The sequence below is a fragment of the Plodia interpunctella genome, chromosome 21 (genome assembly GCF_027563975.2).
Source record: "Plodia interpunctella isolate USDA-ARS_2022_Savannah chromosome 21, ilPloInte3.2, whole genome shotgun sequence".
Classification (NCBI taxonomy): domain Eukaryota; kingdom Metazoa; phylum Arthropoda; class Insecta; order Lepidoptera; family Pyralidae; genus Plodia; species Plodia interpunctella.
In genome coordinates this window covers 6,641,868-6,659,698 of record NC_071314.1, presented here as the reverse complement: position 1 = coordinate 6,659,698, position 17,831 = coordinate 6,641,868, and the positions used below count along the sequence as shown (strand labels likewise).

Below are 17,831 nucleotides of genomic sequence, written 5' to 3'. Positions count from 1 at the left end.
ATTTCGACTTGCCCCGATCGTGACAAATCTCACTCGATTCTTCTCTGTTATTGTTCATTTTAGTATATATTTCCTAATGAAATCTAGTCCTGTATGTGTAGAATGTTATATATATATCCTATCTATCAATGAAACTTTTTTAACAGGACAAGCCGGCTACTCGGCATACAAATACGTGCCATACGGCCCCGTGCTTGAGGTGCTGCCGTACTTGTCTCGACGAGCCAATGAGAACCGGGGCTTCCTCGTCAAGATCAAAAAGGAGAAGGGTCTAATCCTTAAGGAAATATTCCGTCGCGTTTTCACTGGCCAGATGTTCTACAAACCAGATGGTAAATACACGCCTGTGTAAATATAATGATAAGACTTTGAGCTGTAACTTTGTATTCTAATTTGATCGCGTTTTGCGTGAACGTAAGTCAATTTCGTACGTGTAAATGTCGTTACCAAGTCTCGAATCGATGAGTGGTTTTTTATGACAAATGCCACTCCGTTGCCGGCCGACAAACAGCAACTAGATTATTTGGACTTGGAAAGAATACTGAACGCCTATTTCGGATGCCATAGTTAAATTGTGGTATGATGTGTCGTAATCTACTTATACAGTATTTGTTTTAAATTAACGCTTATTTCCTTAGTCGAAAATAAATATAGCGCTGTTGATTCACGGCGTTTGTAGGTGTTAAAATCGAAAAGTCATGCATTTGTGCGTCCATTTTGAATAATCAGTTTTTGTACAGGGTTAGAATTAAACACACTATCTTCATTACATACGAATCGTTTAGTCGACTATAATGAATGTAGCAATACATATAATGTCATTTTACACGAACTTGTCTTAGTGTACTGCCGTGCACCCTGCTGTACATAATAACAATTTATTTTAAGACAATAATATATATATTTGCTATAGAGTTGTGTAAAAGTAGAGCATTAGGGCGTTTGTCAAAAATAGCCAGGTCAATCCTTACTATACTATGCTATATATATAGTAATAATAAAGTATAGAAGCGTTAAGTATGTACGGCAATCGAAAATGCATTTTTGTCAGTTTTTAAAATGTATTTATTAGTTTTTTGTTATATTGAAGTATACATTGTTACTTTTTACAACTTCAAGATAGGGTTATTTCAGTGTAGTAAGTTAAAACTGTATATCTATATACTAGTCAAGTTTTTTTTTGTAAAAAAAAACTCTGAAATAATGAAGTTTAACTTACAGATATTGAATCGGACAGCCTCAAGTAATTTTGTCATAATATTTAGTCACTCGAATCTCATGTACACTGAATAAAAAAAAAACGTCATTTTACATTAAAATACGTACTTTGTTGAGTTCTTGCGCCAGCCGTACTTTAATTTGTTATTTATGAATTTATTATTATTAAAATTATGTAAAATGATCACAATGTCGATAGAATAATTTGAAATAATGTTGTATTTTATATTTATTTTAAATAAACAATTGCCAGAGGCAATTTTTGCCGTTTCCTGTGTTATTTTCGATTCCCAGGTACATTACTCACATGTATTATATAAATGTTTCACCATTTATTACTGCCAATGTAATCGGGGATCTTAACATTGTAATTATAACCACAACATGGTCTATGGTTACTGTTGCGAATCTTTTTTTAGCACTGAGAAAAATAAACATATATCCTTTACGTATATGTCGTAGGATTAGCGTAGTGACTACGGAACGACATTGCATTTTCACTAGTAAAATCTGGTAATTTATTAACTAATTTACCTACCTACGTGTCATTGTGATTCAACGGTCATTTATATATAATTTACAATAATCCTGCGATATATATGAGCTGATATGACCCTATTCGATATCATTTGTTAACATTTTAAAATCTCCAATTGTACGTGCACTGGATATTCAGTTCCTAACCTACATAAGTGTTGGCTTCTTTTGAATGTTCATCGTAATGTCTGGGGCCGTCCAAAATGGCGGGTAGGAGGTTTCATTACACGGGAAATATCTGGAAAATGTACAAATGGTTACGTCTATAAACAACATTTATAGATTTATAGATCTGTGTACCTGCATTGTTCTTGTTGAATATTGTGTTGATGAAACCTAACCATCCTGACATTGCTGAAACGGCTTATTGTGAATTGTGATAAATGATTTGACTATTTATAATTGGTAGTTAAATGAGGTGTGTTTTTAATATTATTTTACATTGATTAAGGATATAGTTAAGCATAATATCCATACTATATAAAAAATGTGGATGTAGTATTGTTTCTTTGTAACTTTTTAAAGCCTTAACCTAGAGCTGTTAACTAGTGTTTTAATGACGTGTTAAACATAAACTTATTTTTTAATCATAAGTGTATTTGCAAATTAAACCACGGGCGCGGTTACTAAAATTATGTTTGAGGTTGTAATAAGTTGAAAGAAGGATATTTAGCTTAATTTAATTGGTCTATATGTGTCATTTAACTACCAATCATACATGCTCACTTCGTTTGAACACGTTAGTCGAATTTAATTATTATTGGATTATTATTTCCTCGTTGCAATTTTTATTTCTAAGCGATTTAAAATTTCGTTCATATCTCGGCTAATTGTGATGCTATTTTTAGATTATTTTACGAATAGACTTTTAATAAAGACAAGATTCGTTTTATTAAGTTTCTTTTATTTTTATCCCTTTTTATTTTTTTACATTTGTTTTATGGTTTTTAGAAATAATTTATGCAGTTATTATTATTAATTTACATTTTATTATAACATATAACTTAAGTTTGATTACCGGGAAGAAATGGGCGAGTGATGAATTTGACTGAATTAGGAAATGACAAGTGCGTAAATTGAATTGGTATGGCGGTAAATTTATAGTACCTAATGAAAGGATTCATAAGTTTTAGCTTGTACTTGTTAAATTAATATAAATGGTGATCTCAACATTTATCAAATCTCTAGTGGAATCATAAAATTATATCAGACAATAATGTTCGTTCGTATGTTAATCTGTGGGTCTACGTGATTATAATACATGCCCTTTTCAACGTCGTTGAATGTTTTTTTTTTTTGTAATCTAACTGTAACTGAATATAATAAATATTGGAATTTGAAGACTTTGGCGTAAACTCTGTCGTGCACATTTTTGTGAAATGTTTTTTTTTTTTTTATCAGTATCAAATAAGTATTTTCGGCGACGGCGAATAGGGTTTTGTCCTAGTGAAATAAAAGTGTTAATGTTGAACTGTGTGTTATTTCATTAATAACTTAAGACCCCTATTGGTAACAGCAATTTTTCAATTCTCATAAATTCCAAGTCTGGCTTTAATGCTGTGACGACCTCGGTGGCGCAGTGGTAAACTGCTTGCCTCTGAACCGTGAGGTCCCGGGTTCGATCCCCAGTCGGGTCATGATGGAAAATGATCTTTTTCTGATTGGCCCGGCTCTTGGATGTTTATCTTAATATGTATTTGTTATAAAATATAGTATCGTTGAGTTAGTATCCCATAACACAAGTCTCGAACTTACTTTGGGGCTAGCTCAATCTGTGTAATTTGTCCTTATATATATTATTATTATTAAATTAATGCTGCAGTATTCATACTACTCACAGTGGCCGTGAGCAGCTGATGGCATTAAACCCAGACTATCCAGATCTGTACTCAGAATGTAGGTGATGATGTGGTCTTCATACACTAGCCATGTTCCCTACGTCCACTTAAATGCATCTTGAAGATCCATTCATGGATATTTTTTCCACTTTTATGTCCATTTGTTCCATGATTCAGGCATAAAATGTCAAATGTCAATGTCAAATAGGTACCTATTGTAAAGTGCGATAGTGACAAAACGTACCTAACCTCAAACACACTAACTTTGTTATGAAATTTAGTTATTTTGCCATCGTACAATTTGCATATACTCATTTATATCTATGCATTTTGAGTAGGCACGGTGCTCCTTTTGCGTTAAGTAATTTTGCTCTAAAGGGGATGGAAAAGTCGGATCCAGTCTTTTTAAATAACGTTTGAGGGTGAATTTCACGAGCGTTTTAAACTCCGCCGCGGGCTGTCATTAGTGTTTATTAAATTGTACCAACAATTTTTAATTTAATAAAGTACTGGTACAATGTAAATTTTATATGTTTAATTAAAAAAAAAAAAAAGATTATTAAAAAAATGTGCGACACGAATGAAATGCTACACGCCGCGTTCAAACAGTCGTGAAATTCATCCTTGAGTAAAAATTTTGCAAAATAAACCTATTAGGGGAATAATAACTAGCAAGTTTTATAGTAGTATTTTGTATTAAGATGTACTTAGGTACCTGGGTTCAAAGAACTGAGCAATCAAAACACATAATCAGTCAACAAATAGTTTATTCTGTCGTATGGCGAATACAAATATTCTAACACTCATTCAACAACATCGGTTATAGAAAAATAGGTCTTGATAGGAATAATGTAACGGTATGAATATTGTAGGTATCATTTAGTTATGGCTAAGCTTCTTTTATGTTATTTTAACAACATTTCAACATTATACCTAAGTATATTTAACAGCAGGCGTAGATACCCTTAGGATTTTATCATGGTAAAGTGCTCTAAGTATTTGAACCTGACCTGACCTGACCTTCTACCATGGACGTATAAAAAAGAGATCTTTTTTATACGTCCATGCTTTCTAACATTAAAAGTGGTTGATTTTTGACAAGAAAATTTGAAATTAATTGAAATTTATAATCAAAATTTATGTAGGTAGGTAAATTGATTGGTTCGCTGCACATATTTAGAGCAGTTTCTTATACAACACTCAAAATCTTGTAAGCAAAGAGATCCAATTTTGGCTTTTTAAATTCATATGGGGAGTTTAGAACATAGATTCTATATTTATTTGATATGTTCAGAATTTCGTCTTCGAAGACAACGATCACCTGTCTTATGTGATTTTTGTTCAGTGAAGAACAAAAATTAACAAATATCTTCCTATATTTTTTATTGTTATTATTATTGTTTTTACGGCATTTTTATTTACTTCGTCCTGTTCTTTTTTTCTAATAGGTATATTATAAAGTGCATAAAATGAATTAAGATATTTTTAAAATGCAATATTACGTTTTTAAAATCCATTTGGCAGTGATTCGAGGGTAACATGCAATTAATTTTGAACTGCAAGTTACCCAGTAAACGCTGTTTCTGATCAAATCGAAAATGTTTCAATCGCTTTTACACTGTTGCTCTCGACCCGAAGCACCTGAGCGCAAGCGAGATAGCTATATATCCGCGTTTAAAGATTATCCGTTTTCCGCGTGGATCAAGAGTCGCGTTGAGGTTATAATAAAATTATTTTTTTATATTTCATTACATAATTATAACAATTTTGTATTAAGTATTTACTAATAAATAACAGTAAACATTATAAAATACAAAAAATAATTAATTACATAGGTACTTAGATACAGATTGATATAGTTACTGAGATAAATTCTTGTATATTAAGTATATAGTGTAATGTTTCTATAAAAGTGAGAATGTGATCAGAGATACTTTAGTTTTAGTCTAAAAGTATTATACATCCAAATTTTTACTTCCTAATACCAAGATAAATACTTAGAAAAGGCAAGATTAGTGTTGCAAAGTGTGTGAGTTTTTTATTTAATAACTATAATACTTACGTTCATTTATATATAACTAGCCTTTCAATTTGATAGCGATAAATATAGCATACAAAAATTCATATGAAGAAAAAAATCAGCCTATTATTTATTTTAACGAAAAAAGAATCAGACTAATGTGTAGGTTTTCGGAAAATTTGACACAAATTCAGTCCCAAAAGATTATCGATAAAATCACACATAAGTAGGTAAGTATATTCTTCTTGAGTGTACATGGTCGAGACTACCGCCCTTTTGTGGTCGTCTTTCGCGAAGCAATCTGTATTTTAAATGGCGTCAATGCCTTTATAAAACTGGATCATTCCACCAAGTCACATCAAGACCACGTCAAAACATTTCAACATTAACTAACATTGTGCTGTAACAAGCATTTATTCTAATTAATGCTAGTTGAGATCGTGATTCAAGATCAATTTAATTATAGAATGAGCAATATTTTTTTAGATCGTCTTTTTAAATGGATTTCATTAAAAAATATCGCGAAAGCAATATAAATCAACAGTAATCAATACTAGACGAATCAAGTTACAAAAAATCACATCAGCCCAACTGCTGAAACTTGGAGATATGCGTACATAGGGGATAAATAACATAAATATATTCTGTGGTAATTTCATGAGCTCTGTGTTTTGATAGCTGATGACCTGAAGGCCCAAAAAGAAACATAAAATCGCGCAACACGTCACTAACGTCCACATGCTGTCTCTTTTTCCCATACCGTGTGAAAAAAAGAGAGAACGTGTGGACGCAATAACGTGCTACGTGTTTTATGTTTCATAGTAGCCCGCCTGTCACGTTGTGTCCTGTTGAAGTAACATGGATTTCCTGACTCACAGAATTCACGGATATCTGCCGCCACGGCATGCTTTCGTCGGTTTGTTTTGATATTACGAGTTAGTATCCCATAACAAAAGTCACGAACGTACCTAAATTGGGTCTAACTGAATCTGTGCGATGTGTCCATATATATTTATTTATTAGCTGATGACGTGGCAAGCTATCCCTTCGTCCAAGTCCTCTGTCGGCGGCGCTAGCACAGTCAGCTGCGTCGCCGTGGCCTTTCGCTAGGATCTGTTTCGAGCTGCTTCTCCTGAAAAGGTTAGTATTATATAGACTGCAAAATATACTACTTTTTAAACATTGTTTTAGACAAGTTACCAACCTAGATTATGAATCCTTGTTTTGTATTTTTTATTTAACAGGTAATAGTTGTAATCTGTTATGTGTGATAATAAATATCTATAACAACCAATCAGTAACCAGGAAATCCAGTCTAAGACTTAACAGCCAATCAATAACGAGAAAAAAGTAGGATCATGTCTCTTGAAAGTCACAAGTGTAGCGTGTAATTATTATGAAGTCTGCTGTAAATGGTTGTGAACATATTAGGTAGACCTTTATGATTAAAAAGGTATTGCCAGGGCGTCCTTGTTACAAATCACAACAACATTATAGAGTATAAAGTCTATTGTGAACATAATATTATAGGGTTAGGTACCTACCTACATTACATGATCAATCTGAGGTAGAGAGCCACAGTTATTAAACATAATAGCCATTTAGGAATTTGCTATCAAAGGTAATCTTAATATTTCCTCCAGAGAATCAGATTCCGGGTGTTTCTCAGAAGGTGGCGGCGCCGTCATTACAATTTAGCAAATTTTTACAAAGTTAAGAATTAGTTTTTCTATCTGACTTTTAAAATAGAAAGAAAAACTTTATTCGGCTAAACAAAACACATTCACATTTTACTTTTATTATGCTAAAGTAACTTATACCTAATTTTATAGGAACTTATTAATGATGGAAAATTCGGAGATCGAAAGCTCAGCTATATGCCGCGGCATGAGCCACAGCGCTGATTTTCAGCGATGTGGCTCAAACCCTTCTTCATTTTAAATAATTAATCTGTACTGTGGTAATTTTAATTTTATTAATGATTGATTTTGGAAATGATTCCTTCCTCAAGAAAATTGACGGATCGTAATGACAGCGCGGCAACAGCGGTCGAAACGCGCTGCGAACCACCCTTACAGAGTCAAGTTACTGCCAATCATTGTCATCATCTCAGCCACAAGAAGTCCACTGCTGGACATCTCTCCCAAAAACGGACACAGACATTGAAAGCAGCTTGCGTTCAGCGTCTTCTTGCTTTAATTTACAACTGAGACTGGCCCTTCAAAAGTCCATTCGCTCGAGGAAAATAAACTCCACTAACCTCTCCTCAAGCGCAATTCTAAAGCAGTCTGTGAAGCTAACGCTGCGCAAAGTGCGGTGGCTAGGGCTGCCAACTGCGACCGCACACACAGCAGCTGTCGCGCCGCACACGCGGCTGCCAGCCCTGCGTGACGAGCTGATAGTGTCACTGACCACGGCCCTCGCCACCCGGGGCCTCCTATGCAGAGTCCAGCCTGGAACCGAAGTTAGACCTGATGACGTACTTCTTCTTACGAGGAAGTTTTATCCTGCCATGCCATTTGTTTCTTTCATGTTATCCAGAGCTAGTCACAGAAATTTGACGACGTCCCTTGCGTAGTGGCTACCACGCCCGCGCGCTATGTGGAGGTCCTGGATTCGATTCACAGGTGAGCAAATATTTATACCTGTGATCACAGGTATTTCTCTGAAGTTCTGGGTGTGTTGTGCCCGTTTCTGTGTTTGTGTCAATCGGACCTGAGATACAAGCTTGCGTATGCCGTTGAGTGTTGTCCATTTATTACAGTGTCTAACGATCTAACCTGCAAGACGTCCCACAAGGCAGCGCAGGCGCCCCAAGCCGCAGCAGCCACGGCTGGTAACGCCAAGTCCGTCCTGGCCGCGCGCCAGCGCAGCAACGCCAGCATGAGAGACGCGTGCGCCGCCGCGCCCCCCGCTGTCAGCGCCCCCCGGCGCCCCCGCGCCGCCGCCATGCTGAGAGTCGCTGCAGCTAAGGCCTGGAGGCAGCCGGCGCCGAACAAAGCTCTCCAGGCGCAACTCCAGCCGCCTACGCAAACACCGTACCACTGGAATATAAAATCATTCCGTATACTTCATGTGTGGCCAATGGAGAATATTTGTGCATAAGTAAGATAGGAATAATGCATTATAGGCCATGCAATATATGTAATGCAGCGCAGATGGGAGTCTATCTGTTTATTTTGGTTTTTACACCTGCTTTTTTAACTATTTTGGAAATAAATAATGAGATTAAAAAATTCCTGACTTTTTTCATATGTTTATTTTTTTCTTTTAGTTCTGCTTACATAAATATATATATAGATACAGATCTAGCCCAGTATGGGATGATTTGATGGTCTTAAAATTATTACAATTACGTAACGTAGCTTTTTGAATCATTAAACTAACTTAGTTACCATAATATTTAACAAAAATATGATAATCATAAAGAGTCTCACCTTAATATAAGAAGTATAAATAAATCCCTGTTGTAGTCCTATGAAGAGCCCCATCGGCGCCCCCAGCAGAGCCCTGGGGTCTCTCAGCACCGACCTCGCGTCGGGCGGCGGGGCTGGGGAAGACGTGGCCCCGTACACCCCTAGGCCTGTTAACATTTTACATATAAATAAATTATATTCATTTATTTCAGCTTACAAGTTAGACCCATATACACATTCAAAATCAATTACAATACAAAAGATTTATAAATACATATGTATTTATGTCAAATAATAATATTAATAATAAATGGATTGTACCTTATATATAAGGTACAATCCATTGACAATGAGAGGAAATGCTATTATTAGCTTTTTGAAAGTAATGAAATTATTTGTTCGTCATCTCTTTGTTGCACAGAAAAAGCACATAAGTACAAAGAAAGCCTTAAACAAGTTTGTTAGACAAATTAAAAAATATTCCCTTTACTTTCAATATTCATTTCGCTTCAACTTTTGAACGGCTGAACCGATTTTCATTAAACTTGGCTAAGAACACTCGGGATAAAAATTATCTATGACACAAAAAAAACTAAACGAAAATCGTTTCATCCGTTTGGGAGCTACGAAGACACAGACAGACACGTTAATTAAAATTTTATTAATTTTATAATTAAACCCCTCTATTTGCTTCGGGGTTACAAATGAGACCCGTAAGGCGGACTTATGCCAAAAAAGGGCACATAAATAAACACAAAAAGATCACGTGAGCTTTTTATCCCCTGGTCCTGTCGCTATAACCCCTTAGTTGCCCTAATTGTATCGACGTGCGCCAGGGTTTAAACCATAAAAGCTATAGGTATCAATAAATGGAGCCAGGAAGCAAGAATTTTTCATCCGAAGTACCTACATTTATTGCTATTACTTTCATTTATAGCCAAACAGTGTCCGAAAAAAGAGAGTAATATGTCTAGCATAAAAAGTTCTTGGGACTAACGGCTCTAGAGCTTCATGGCTTAAACCCATCTCTGGTATCTATCTATTCTTGTACCTATCGATGTGAGGGCCACGGATGCCCAGACAGCCACCAGGATGCGTCTCCCGGTGGCGCTCAGCACAGTCCCCGACAGCAGCGGCAGGCTCGGACAGCCCGCAGCGCCGCACGTTTGCTCCTGCCGAAGATATATAGCAAAGTTACATTTAGACGTGATTCACACAGTTAACAAGGCCCTAGAATTGGACCGCTCCATATTCTCGCGTGGATGTCTTATGCCGGCTCTACATTATCGCGGGTAAATTCGACGAACTTTTGAGGACTCCGCATACATTGCTGGATTTTCATTCATCATGGTAAATAAAAGCACTCGTACAATGTCATTATGCATTGACATAACCATCACAGTCGACCAAAAATAACCAAATATTTTGTCGGTTTTATCAAGTGGTGTAGTTTATTTATTTAATTTATTAATGCATCATCTAAGCGTGCTCTTGTTTTCAATCTCTGCTGTGAATTATACTTATTTGAAATAATGTGCGAATAAAAATATCCATACCTCATATTCATCTTCTAAAAAATATTCTTCAGGCGGAGGCCATCTTGAAAGCGTAGCGTTAGTAGGAGCCACCGCGACCTCTGGGGCCGACATCATGTCCTCCGGCCAAATCATCAGCGCTCCTCCCAGCAACAACGACCCGAACACCAGGCCTAAGTCTTGAGCAGCACGAAGAGCCCTCAACGCCCTTCTTAAAGCTATCTTCCTTCTCACTTCATCACCAGCGGCTTGAGCTAACGAAGTCGCCGAAGCTGACAATGCTAACGACATCGGCGATAAAGTTATTCCACATAGTACATACAAAGGCAGCAGCACCGATAAAGGAGTTGCAACTGTGTGAGCAGTTAAGAGAATAAACACTAATATATGTGCTACGCTTATCACAATCCTTGCACCGGTCTTTTGAAGGATTAAAGGGGAGAACGGAGCAACTATGGCAGCTACAGCGTGCATAATTGCAAGGGGTATGGCTGCTGCCTCGGCACCAGCGAAGGCCGTGAAAGGGAGTAAAGCTGTGGCACAAAGACCGCTGGAGAGGCAAAGAAGAGTGAATCTCGTGACAATAGGTTTTGGTACTTTTGGCGGCTGCCTCGTGATCAACTTCCGAACTGAGGCGGCGCCGACTGATGACGCGGCGGAATCTCGTCGACGAGGGACCACGACAGGGACAGCAACCCGCTGGGGTGTTTTGGGTTTCGGCTTCTTCCACAGCCATTCTTTCTTGTATATTGTGCTTACGGGTATCTGTAGAAGAAATGGTGAAGTAAGCATGTTTAGCTATGAACTGTATGGTCTATAGCCTGTAAAAGCAAGGCTTACACACCACTAACTGTACCTACTTGACTACGTAACTCGGCTGGATCGATCGAAAGTACTTGTCGCCACAAACGATAAGGACGCAATTTGAAGTGAGCTTATAATAGCCATTTTTAACAACAACGAATCGATCTTTTTTTTTTCAAAGTTGGTTTTTAGTTGTAATTAGTTGTTACTTGAAAAACTGCAAAGAATTTTACAGAGGAAAAACGTACACGACCGTATATGAGTCGTTAACAGCAGCATGCGTGAACAGCAGTTAGCACCGGTAGTACGTCGCTGAAACTGCTAGAGAAGCCGAGGCGAGATCTTCTGCCGCTTTGACGATGAAACTTAGGCCGAGGGAGGGCGTCTCGGCATGAATACAGGGTAACTTTTAATACATTGGCAATATTACAAAATACCTGCTTAACCTGGTTCTGAACAAGTTTTCGTATGGAAGTAGATGCTCAGTTCATGATTCTGAACAAGTTTTAGCACGGAAGTAACTCCGAAATCGCGAAAAAAAAATGAGCTGTTCTGTATGTGTTCTGTATTTATGTACTTATGATTGTACATATGATGACCCGATTTCAAGGTTGCTTCCATACGAAAAGTTGTTCAGTACCATCGACTGAGCATGTAGATAAAATAATGCCAATGTATAAGAAATCACCCTGTATGGGTGTTTAGCTGTCCATCAGATCTGGTTGTCCATTCCATAGTGTCCAAGCGACTGTGCGTTGTACCTGAGGCAGTAGAGTACGATGTCGGTGCGGGTCGGAAACGGTACGGGAGGCCGTGCGACTGGCGGCGGGTCGCGACCGCTCCGTCAGGTCTGGTAGGCTGCCCATACGACTGTGTCGACCGCCAGACGTATCACTCTCGTGTTGATTCCTCCTTCATGCCTGCAAAATAATGGAAATACCTTTTAATACATCAACTGCCGCGCTCAATCGGGCCCTGTGCTCGACGGGCTAAATATATCCTTTCTCTCTCTCATCTGAGCTTTGCCCGGTTGTTTTCTGGCGCTGTTAAACGTTGGAACCTAGGGTTTTGCTTTGCTACGTTTTCTTCACCACTTCGCACCGTCTTTGGCATGGATAGTAGTATTAAATTTCTAGATTGTGCGGGTAAGGTATCCAATCTAATGTGGTAGACATTAGATTGGATACCTTTGCGTTTCTTTAAATGACCTGACAGGTTAAGTTATATAATAACCCTCTAATAGCTTGATAAGTAAGATAGCTTGTTAAGTAATATATAACAAGCTATCAAAAAAAATACATTGGATGATTTTTTTTATTTTCATCCTGGCTAGTAGACATATAATATTATCCGACGAGAGAGCGACAATAAGATTTAATACGAAACACACGCTGCTGCAATTGTTTCATAAATTACGGTAAGAATAGTGATATTATAGAATAGTTAGCTATCGAAGTAAATTAATTGTATCTCGAGCTGTTTTACGCATGTCATTCATCCGTTGGTCCCGGCTGTAATTATGTATCTTTATTCTGCCCGCGATTCGGGTCATAGCCCATACTCCTTGTCCATTCGTAAGGAAGGCCAGTGCCCCAGCAGTGGGGACATTAAAATAGATAATGTTGTTACAGAGAAAAAAATTAAGTGAGATCTATAAACTGAATCCAACTATTTACAAGTAAATTTACGTATTTATCTATTATATATCTATAAAATAACACACAAACAATCAATAACAGACGTGGAAATACTTTGTAGCTATCATAGGTACCTAACTGAAATATTTGAAAATTTTGATGCATACAAACAAACAAAACATTAATAGTTGTTGCATCTATTATCTAATAGTCTATATATTCGATCGCCAATTAGGGCGTATGCACACGTTAATACCGAAAAAACCATTCAATCGAAAATCACTACACTAACACCTCAACATTTACCTTGATATAAGCACAATTTCTCACAGAAATATCACAGAACTTATATCACTATCAACACATTGTTAAGCCTATTTCAGTTTTAATGAGATATGTTTTTTAAATATGTTATTGTCTAGATGTTTTTGCGTAGTACGGGAGGACGCGGGTCCTCCAGAGAGGCTGAGATCTGTAGCTAACTGTGTTTTAGGGTAACAACACAGTATCTTTTCAGAGGATATTTTTTTAAGCTAAAATGAAATGGTTGGGTTTAGCATCAAATAGGACGGCTTGGAAGGATTTGCGGAGACCTTCGCCCAGAGGAAAATACTTATCCATAGAATGAAAAAAAAGCTAAATAAATAAAAATACGATTATTTGAACCATGTTAATGGATTTATTGGATTTTGCTATTATTAAATTGTAGCAAAACAGGTGCTTTTTTGCACTTGGTCCTTTTTTCCTTGGTATTCAACTGTTGTTTCAAAGTTTTAAAAAATATTGTTAATGGCGTTATGATTGAATATTTTTGTAGTATTGTAGTAGCAGAGTAGTGTACCTAATATTAAGAAACTTAGGTCATGAGTAAGTTTACCTGTGTCATGAACGGCGCATAATTTAAAACCCAATTTTAGATGAGTCATGCATAACTCAATGAATGGTCCAAATATCCTCACAAAATTCTCATCATGGTCACCGCGCGAGGGAATAGCATACAATTGGAAACGGGAGGGTCGCGGCTGAGCCACGCATGCGCGCTGCATTCGGTCCAGAACACACATAATATTACCATCTAGATCACAAATTGTGGAGTTAAAATATAAATATGACTGGTATTTAAATATAACGAGTAATTGACGGAGCATAATACACACACGTTCGCGGCGAACTACTACTACTACTACTAGTCATAATTAAGTAAAAATTATGTGAGTCATGTGTTTTCTAAAATTTGTAAAATAAAATGTCTTGTTATAAGTTTTCATATATACAGATGTTGTGTCTATTTTTATGTGGATCTATGGTCATAAGTCCGCTACACGGTCGCAGCCTATACATAACATAAGGTTCACAGACTCTGCTGCAACCTAAACGTTATTCCTTCGCCTCCAAAGTCCAGATTGCTCTGTTTAATATGTTATTGTGTGAACGAACTATTGCAGACATCAATAAGAGAGGACGTGTGTCCGATACAGATATATATCAACGTCTACAGTTACAACACAATACGATTCTCAGAGGGTTTCAGTCGGCCGGGCACAATGTTTAATGTGAAATCGAAAAATTATCATTTTTGTAGTTTTTAAAATTACTTGAAAACAAAGCTGTTGCCGCAACAATTAGAAACATAAATTACTTTTACTCTATCAGTAGATAACTGGCTGACTAGTGAAAATTGTACTACATTCGAATGTAGATGACATTCAAATAGAAATAGAAATCAAATGTAGACAATATTAAATTATATTCCTGATATCCACTACCCATATATGCATTTCAAATTTCAATCAGTCTGACCAGTTTTGTTTACATCAAGAGATGGCATATACTCGAACCGGCGCAGCGTCCAAAATTGGTAAATTTTGGTCGTTTCTTGTGAGAAAACCGGACAACGTATGAATTGAATATTGTCAAAAATAATATGCTTCATACTAAAAAATACACAGGTTGACTTTTTATACAATATTTTGTCCACATGCTCAGTCCATGATTCTGAACAACTTTTAGTATGGGAGTCAATCCGAAATCGCGAAAAAAAGTTCAGCTGTTCTATACAACATTAAATACCCAAGTTGTGGAAAATGTATGGATCAGCTGCTTTTTTTTCGCGACATCAAGTTTGCTTCCATACGAAAAGTTGTTCAGTACCATCGACTTCAGATCATGTACATTATTTATTTAGCTAAATACAACGGTACACAATATGTATCCTTTTAAAGTATTTAGTAAGGAAAAATAGGCACTTACAAAAATTTCTTAGAGAAACACAATATTATCATCCTAAACACGTTGAACATTTTCAAAAACATTACATTGTCTCAACTTTATATATTTATATACATTACATTTACCAAGTTACCATATTTTTTTGTGGCAATCAATACAAGTTACCTAACTGTTTTCTGTAACATTTATTTTAGAATTTCGATGCATTTTGTATCTATTAGATTTCTTTGCCAAGGATTCTTCTCGCCATCCATATTCACCAGTAATTTCAACCATATTTTATGAGGGTCAAAATTGTGTAGTGCCCCATGTCACCCTAGGGAATACCTTTGCAGCTAGTCAATCTGGAAATATATAAATAATGAAAAAAAAAAACCTTTTTTATGTATTTACGAGGTCCCACTCGTAAGTAAAGTCATGGTCATTACGTGGAATGAAACACACACAACAACTTTCTTGGCATTATTAATGGAGTGGTTTGCCATTGCCTTCTCCATTTCACACACAAGTTAATAATAATCAACCAGTGTGCAGGTTTTCTCACGATGTTTTCCTTCACCGGAAGCAAGTGGTGGTCGATGAAAATTACTATATTCGAGTCAGATTTGTATACAAACACATGTGGCACGAGTAGGATTCGAACCTGGGACCTTTCGATCCACAGGCGGCGTCTTAACCATTACACACCACCGCTTCGCGTTGGGAAATAGCCTCTCCTTTTTTGTTTCAACATTTTTGGGCGATATTTGAAATTGTCAAAACGCCCCGTGCACTTATGACGTCATCGGCAGGTAAGTATTGTACATTCCCATAAAGTTTGAGCTCTAATTACCTAATCAACCCAGTTGTATAAGTTCAGACTAAAAAGTAGCAAGATGAGTAGGTACGTTTAAATGTATCTAGGTTGATTTCTTATACATTGGCATTATTTTATCTCAACGCATTCCTGAATCAGGAACCTGAGTGTGATGTGTTCGTGGATGGATGGAAGACGCTTGTCAGGAATTGTTTGCAGTTGTGTGAGGTCGACGAATGTGACGTGTGAACGTGTTTAGGATGATAATATTGTGTTTATCTAAGAAATTTTTGTAAGTAAATAAATATATTAGGACAAACCACACGGATTGAGCTAGCCCCAAAGTAAGTTCGAGACTTGTGTTATGGGATACTAACTCAACGATACTATATTTTATAATAAATACATATATAGATAAACATCCAAGACCCGGGCCAATCAGAACAAAATCATTTTCCATCATGATGGAAATCATGATGGACCCGGTCGGGTCATGACCCGACCGGGGATCGAACCTAGGACCTCTCAGTTCAGTGGCAAGAATCTTACCACTGCGCCACCGAGGTCGTCGATTGACTATCGAGTGCCTATTTTTTCTTAATAAATACTTTAAAAGGATACATATTGTGTACCGTTGTGTTTAGCTAAATAAATAATGTACATGATCAGTCGATGGTACTGAACAACTTTTCGTATGGAAGCATATTTGATGTCACGAAAAAAAAAACAGCTGATCCATACATTTTCCACAACTTGGGTATTTAATGTCGAACAGCTGAACTTTTTTTCGCGATTTCACATTTACCCCATACTAAAAGTTGTTCACAATCATGGACTGAGCATGTAGACAAAATATTGTATAAAAAGTCAACCTGTGTATTTTCTAATATGATATATATTATTTTTGACAATATTCAATTCATACGTTGTCCGGTTTTCTCACAAGAAACACTGCGCCGGTTCGAGTATATGACATCTCTTGATGTAAACAAAACTGGTCAGAAAATAACGCAAAAAACTCATTATGCGTCGAGATTATTAAACATGCAAAACAAGAATAGTTTCCTATTTAACGTGTCATTACTTGAGAAAATACGAGTATGTAATTATTTTACCTTACAAGATTCTGTCGCATCACTTAATTGTATATTTTTGTTATGATGTCCATGAATATGTAAAAATGCGAGCATCAGATATAGTCGTATGTATATTTGTAAATAGCAATGAATAAACTGCTGTGATTGTGCTGATGAGCTCGAGTAACCCAATTTTAGATTACTTTTTAAAATGAAAAGTAAAGACTTTCGTGGCGTGTGGTCCCGGCCTAGAATATACCTTTCTCCTGTGGGTGTCGTACGAGGTTTACAAGGGATACAAAGCCAAGATACACAACAGCCGTCAACCAGGTGGCCGGTCAGTAGACGATTGACGACGATTTCTTCCCAAAATCACAGCCAGATATTAAAAATGCAAAGATTATTTTGTACGCAAACATCCAAGAATTTTCGGCGCCATTATTGGTCGAGAAAAAAGCAAGTATGGTATGGAAAGAGATGACGGTATGGAAAATCACTGTTTAGACTTTTCTTCTTCTTGATTTTTATTGTTAACACTGACGTCAATTGACGCTTAGATGCATCTGATATTTAGACTGAAATTTTGTATTTTAATAAATGAAAACGGCTTACTGGAAATTTATAAAAAGCCTACAAAAAAACCGAACAGTTGGAAAAGCAATGCAATTGATTAATTTGAAATTCATAGTCACCCTAACCTAAACGGAATTTAAATACAGATCGAG

At 36.6% G+C, this 17,831-nt stretch overlaps 2 protein-coding genes across 6 annotated transcripts in view; one reads left to right on the top strand and one right to left on the bottom strand.

The window, feature by feature from the left end:
- The window catches only part of slgA (sluggish A), a 29,819-nt gene extending 27,168 nt beyond the window's left edge, over nucleotides 1-2,651 (top strand). Inside the window, exon 12 of the mRNA XM_053761358.2 lies at nucleotides 147-2,651. Coding sequence (XP_053617333.1) covers nucleotides 147-352 — 206 coding nt within the window. The 3' untranslated portion in view covers nucleotides 353-2,651. The remainder of the gene's footprint in view (nucleotides 1-146) is intronic.
- Nucleotides 2,652-4,349: 1,698 nt separating this feature from the next.
- Nucleotides 4,350-17,687, bottom strand: LOC128679245 (uncharacterized protein). Of its 5 annotated transcripts, none has more exons than XM_053761349.1 (9): nucleotides 16,956-17,687; nucleotides 14,772-15,578; nucleotides 12,130-12,288; nucleotides 10,586-11,329; nucleotides 10,081-10,201; nucleotides 9,051-9,196; nucleotides 8,394-8,657; nucleotides 7,874-8,066; nucleotides 4,350-6,745 (listed from the first exon to the last, which is right to left on the bottom strand). In XM_053761349.1, the coding sequence occupies exons 3-9, from the start codon at nucleotides 12,232-12,234 to the stop codon at nucleotides 6,720-6,722; spliced, it is 1,599 nt and encodes a 532-aa protein (XP_053617324.1). In that variant the 5' UTR covers nucleotides 12,235-12,288; nucleotides 14,772-15,578; nucleotides 16,956-17,687; the 3' UTR covers nucleotides 4,350-6,719. The 5 variants fall into 5 exon arrangements, with proteins under 5 accessions (XP_053617324.1, XP_053617322.1, XP_064292710.1 ...); XM_053761347.2 differs by having other exon boundaries at nucleotides 16,903-17,024; XM_064436640.1 differs by lacking the exon at nucleotides 16,956-17,687 and having other exon boundaries at nucleotides 14,772-16,844.
- Between the last annotated feature and the right edge of the window lie 144 nt (nucleotides 17,688-17,831).

Excerpts from the sequence above, each read along its gene's own strand:
- LOC128679245 (XM_053761349.1), bottom strand. The coding sequence starts at position 12,234 with ATGGGCAGCCTACCAGACCTGACGGAGCGGTCGCGACCCGCCGCCAGT. Across the intron at positions 8,067-8,393 it reads CCTTGTGGGACGTCTTGCAG|GCTGGACTCTGCATAGGAGG; the intron begins GTTAGATCGTTA and ends CTTCGGTTCCAG. Across the intron at positions 6,746-7,873 it reads AGAATTGCGCTTGAGGAGAG|GAGAAGCAGCTCGAAACAGA; the intron begins GTTAGTGGAGTT and ends TAACCTTTTCAG.